This window comes from Arachis hypogaea, chromosome 20 (genome assembly GCF_003086295.3).
Source record: "Arachis hypogaea cultivar Tifrunner chromosome 20, arahy.Tifrunner.gnm2.J5K5, whole genome shotgun sequence".
NCBI lineage: Eukaryota > Viridiplantae > Streptophyta > Magnoliopsida > Fabales > Fabaceae > Arachis > Arachis hypogaea.
In genome coordinates, this window is record NC_092055.1 from 102,147,157 (window position 1) to 102,150,202 (window position 3,046).

At 38.1% G+C, this 3,046-nt stretch overlaps 1 protein-coding gene across 1 annotated transcript; it reads left to right on the forward strand.

The window, feature by feature from the left end:
• Nucleotides 1-547: 547 nt before the first annotated feature.
• LOC112784845 (UNC93-like protein 1) lies at nucleotides 548-2,827 on the forward strand. The gene is made up of 2 exons (XM_025828175.3): nucleotides 548-1,980; nucleotides 2,247-2,827. The coding sequence occupies exons 1-2, from the start codon at nucleotides 821-823 to the stop codon at nucleotides 2,497-2,499; spliced, it is 1,413 nt and encodes a 470-aa protein (XP_025683960.1). The 5' UTR covers nucleotides 548-820; the 3' UTR covers nucleotides 2,500-2,827.
• The last annotated feature ends 219 nt before the right edge of the window (nucleotides 2,828-3,046 follow it).

Here is a 3,046-nt window from a genome sequence, read left to right on the forward strand (position 1 = left end):
CTCTAATTAACATGTAAACAGTGAACAGTAATTCTAAATAACATGTAAACACTAAATAGTAACGCTAACTAACATGTAAACAGTAAATAGTAACTCTAACTAATACGTAAACAGTAACTATGTAACTCTAACTAACATGTAAACAGTAACTATATAATTCAAACTAACATGTAAACATTAAACACTAACTCTAACTAGCATGTAAACAATAACTCTAACTAACATAATATATACTGACCTGAAACTGACGATGTAATAGATAACGAACTTTACGGATGTCAAAAGATAGAAAATCTCGTACAGAAAAATCTGAATATCACAAGTGAATGAGGAATAAAGTGTATTTGAAGGAGAAATTTGAAAGTAAAACCACAAATGAAAATGACCACACACTTATATAGTATGACGAACTCATTCTGAAGTTCGTAGAGGTGCTGCCAACTTCATATAAAATATTCTTTGGAGAATTAAATATTCTTTTAATTTTATTCCAAAAAAAAATCCTATGAAAAAGAGTATATATGACGATTTAAAAAAAAAAAAAACTGAAAATTCACCAAAACCGAACAAATTGACCTTCATTTTCACCCAGTGCTTGCGTAATCACCTAAGCTCATTCTGCTATTCAATTCAAACTGATAGTCACAACCGGAACGGAACAGAAAGCATCCATGAAAATTGGGTTATTTTTCTCATATTTTAAACGGCAACACTCAGCTTTGCCGTTACTCTTTCTCCTTAAATAACCAATTCCTTCTCACAAACACACTCAAGTCTCAACCTTTGACACAATTAAAGAAAGTGTTGAGTTGATTATCAAATGGGTTCAGATTCCAATGGAAATCAAGAATCTGGGACCCAGATCCCTCCTTCATCATCACTATTGAGGTACAATTCACCGTTGGTTCAGGTCATCCTTATTGGCCTAGTCTGCTTCTGCTGCCCCGGAATGTTCAACGCACTTTCCGGCATGGGTGGCGGCGGCCAAGTCAACTCAACCGCCTCTAACAACTCCCTAACCGCACTTTACACCACCTTCGCCATCTTCGGCATTCTCGGCGGCGGCATCTACAACCTCCTGGGACCACACCTCACACTCTTCGCAGGTTGCTCCACCTACGTCCTCTACGCCGGTTCCTTCCTCTACTACAACCACTACCAGCACCAAGCTTTCGCCATAATCTCCGGCGCCATTCTCGGCGTCGGAGCCGGGCTTCTATGGGCTGCAGAAGGCGCCATCATGACCTCTTACCCTCCGGTGAATCGAAAAGGAACCTACATCTCCATCTTCTGGAGCATCTTCAACATGGGTGGTGTTATAGGTGGCCTAATCCCTTTCATCTTGAACTACCATCGCGGCGGCGATGACGCAGTTTCGGTTAACGACGGAACGTATATAGGTTTCATGGCGTTTATGTCAGTGGGAACAGTTCTTTCGCTGGCGATCTTGCCGGCCAGGAAGGTTGTTCGCGACGACGGAACTCGGTGCACTAACATGTTGTACTCAAACGTTGGAACGGAGGCTATAGAGATTGCTAAATTGTTTTATAACTGGAAGATGCTTCTCATGGTTCCTGCTTCTTGGTGTAGTAATTTCTTTTACACGTATCAGTTCAACCATGTGAACAAGACCATGTTCACTTTGAGGACAAGAGGGTTGAACAATGTGTTCTATTGGGGGGCGCAGATGTTGGGTTCTGTTGGGATTGGTTATGTTATGGATTTCAGTTTTAAGAGCAGAAGGAAGAGGGGTTTGGTGGGGATTCTTGTGGTTTCTGTTCTTGGTACTGGGATTTGGGCTGGTGCGCTTGCTAATCAGATCAAGACTCCACCTAAGATCTTGGATTTCAAGGACTCTGGTGATTCATTTGCAGGGCCCTTTGTCTTGTATTTTAGCTTTGGTTTGCTCGATGCCATGTTTCAGAGTATGGTCTATTGGGTTATTGGTGCCCTTGCTAATGATTCTGAGATTCTTAGCAGGTAATTCAACGCATTCATCTTTTTTTCCTTCTATTAATTCTTTCTTAGCAGGTAATTAACCCTTAACCTTTAATTTTAATCATTTTGTTCTTAACATTTTTTATTTGTGTCAAAATTATTCTTAAATATTAACTCCATCTAAAACGGAATTAACTCCGTCCAAATCGTTATGGATAAAATTAAATAAATCCAAAACCTCAAAGTTACGATATTTTTTAAGAAAATTGATGTTAATTAATTGTGGGATTGGTTACATTAATTCACAGGTATACTGGGTTCTACAAAGGTATTCAAAGTGCAGGAGCAGCAGTTGCTTGGCAAATTGATAACCATAATGTGTCCTCTAAAGCTCAGTTGACTGTGAATTGGATACTAACAACAATAAGTTATCCAATGTTATTGGTTTTGGTGTTGATGGCTGTGAAAGAAGACAAGGATGAAGTAGTAGTAGAAGAGCCTGTGAAACAAGTTGCTCCTTCATCGGCTGATAATAATAATAATGGCTCTGATACCAAATAACAAACAATACACACCTTTCTAATGGCAAAATCAACTAGTCTTTGTCATTTACAATATTAAAAGGCAGAAGAAAGAAAAAGGAATTAATTTGTTTCCACTTTCAAAGTTCACACGATCTCATCCGAAAAGTCCGAAGTTTGTGAACTCAATTGTTTTGATGTGGTAAAAGACAAGGAAAAGGGAACAAAAGTATGGATTGGATATTGGTCCCATTAATTAAGTTTTGAATTTTCTTTTGCTTCTTATGGAGTTTGAAAACGTATATCTATGTATTGGTTAGGCATCAGTGTCAACGTGTGTTGAATAGTGAAGTATATATTTTCCTTGATATATTGGTGTTAGGGGAATTGATCTTTTCACACTTTGGTAAACCATAAATTGTTGTCGTTAGTGGAATTACTAATTTTGTCTGATCCAATGCAACTGTGATGTGATGTAGTCCTAATTTATCTCTAAATGATTCACAATTCCTACTATTTTGCAATACTTCATCAATATGTGAAGAAATTCATCCACACTTTTTTTTAGCCCCAAGTGTAACTCTGAC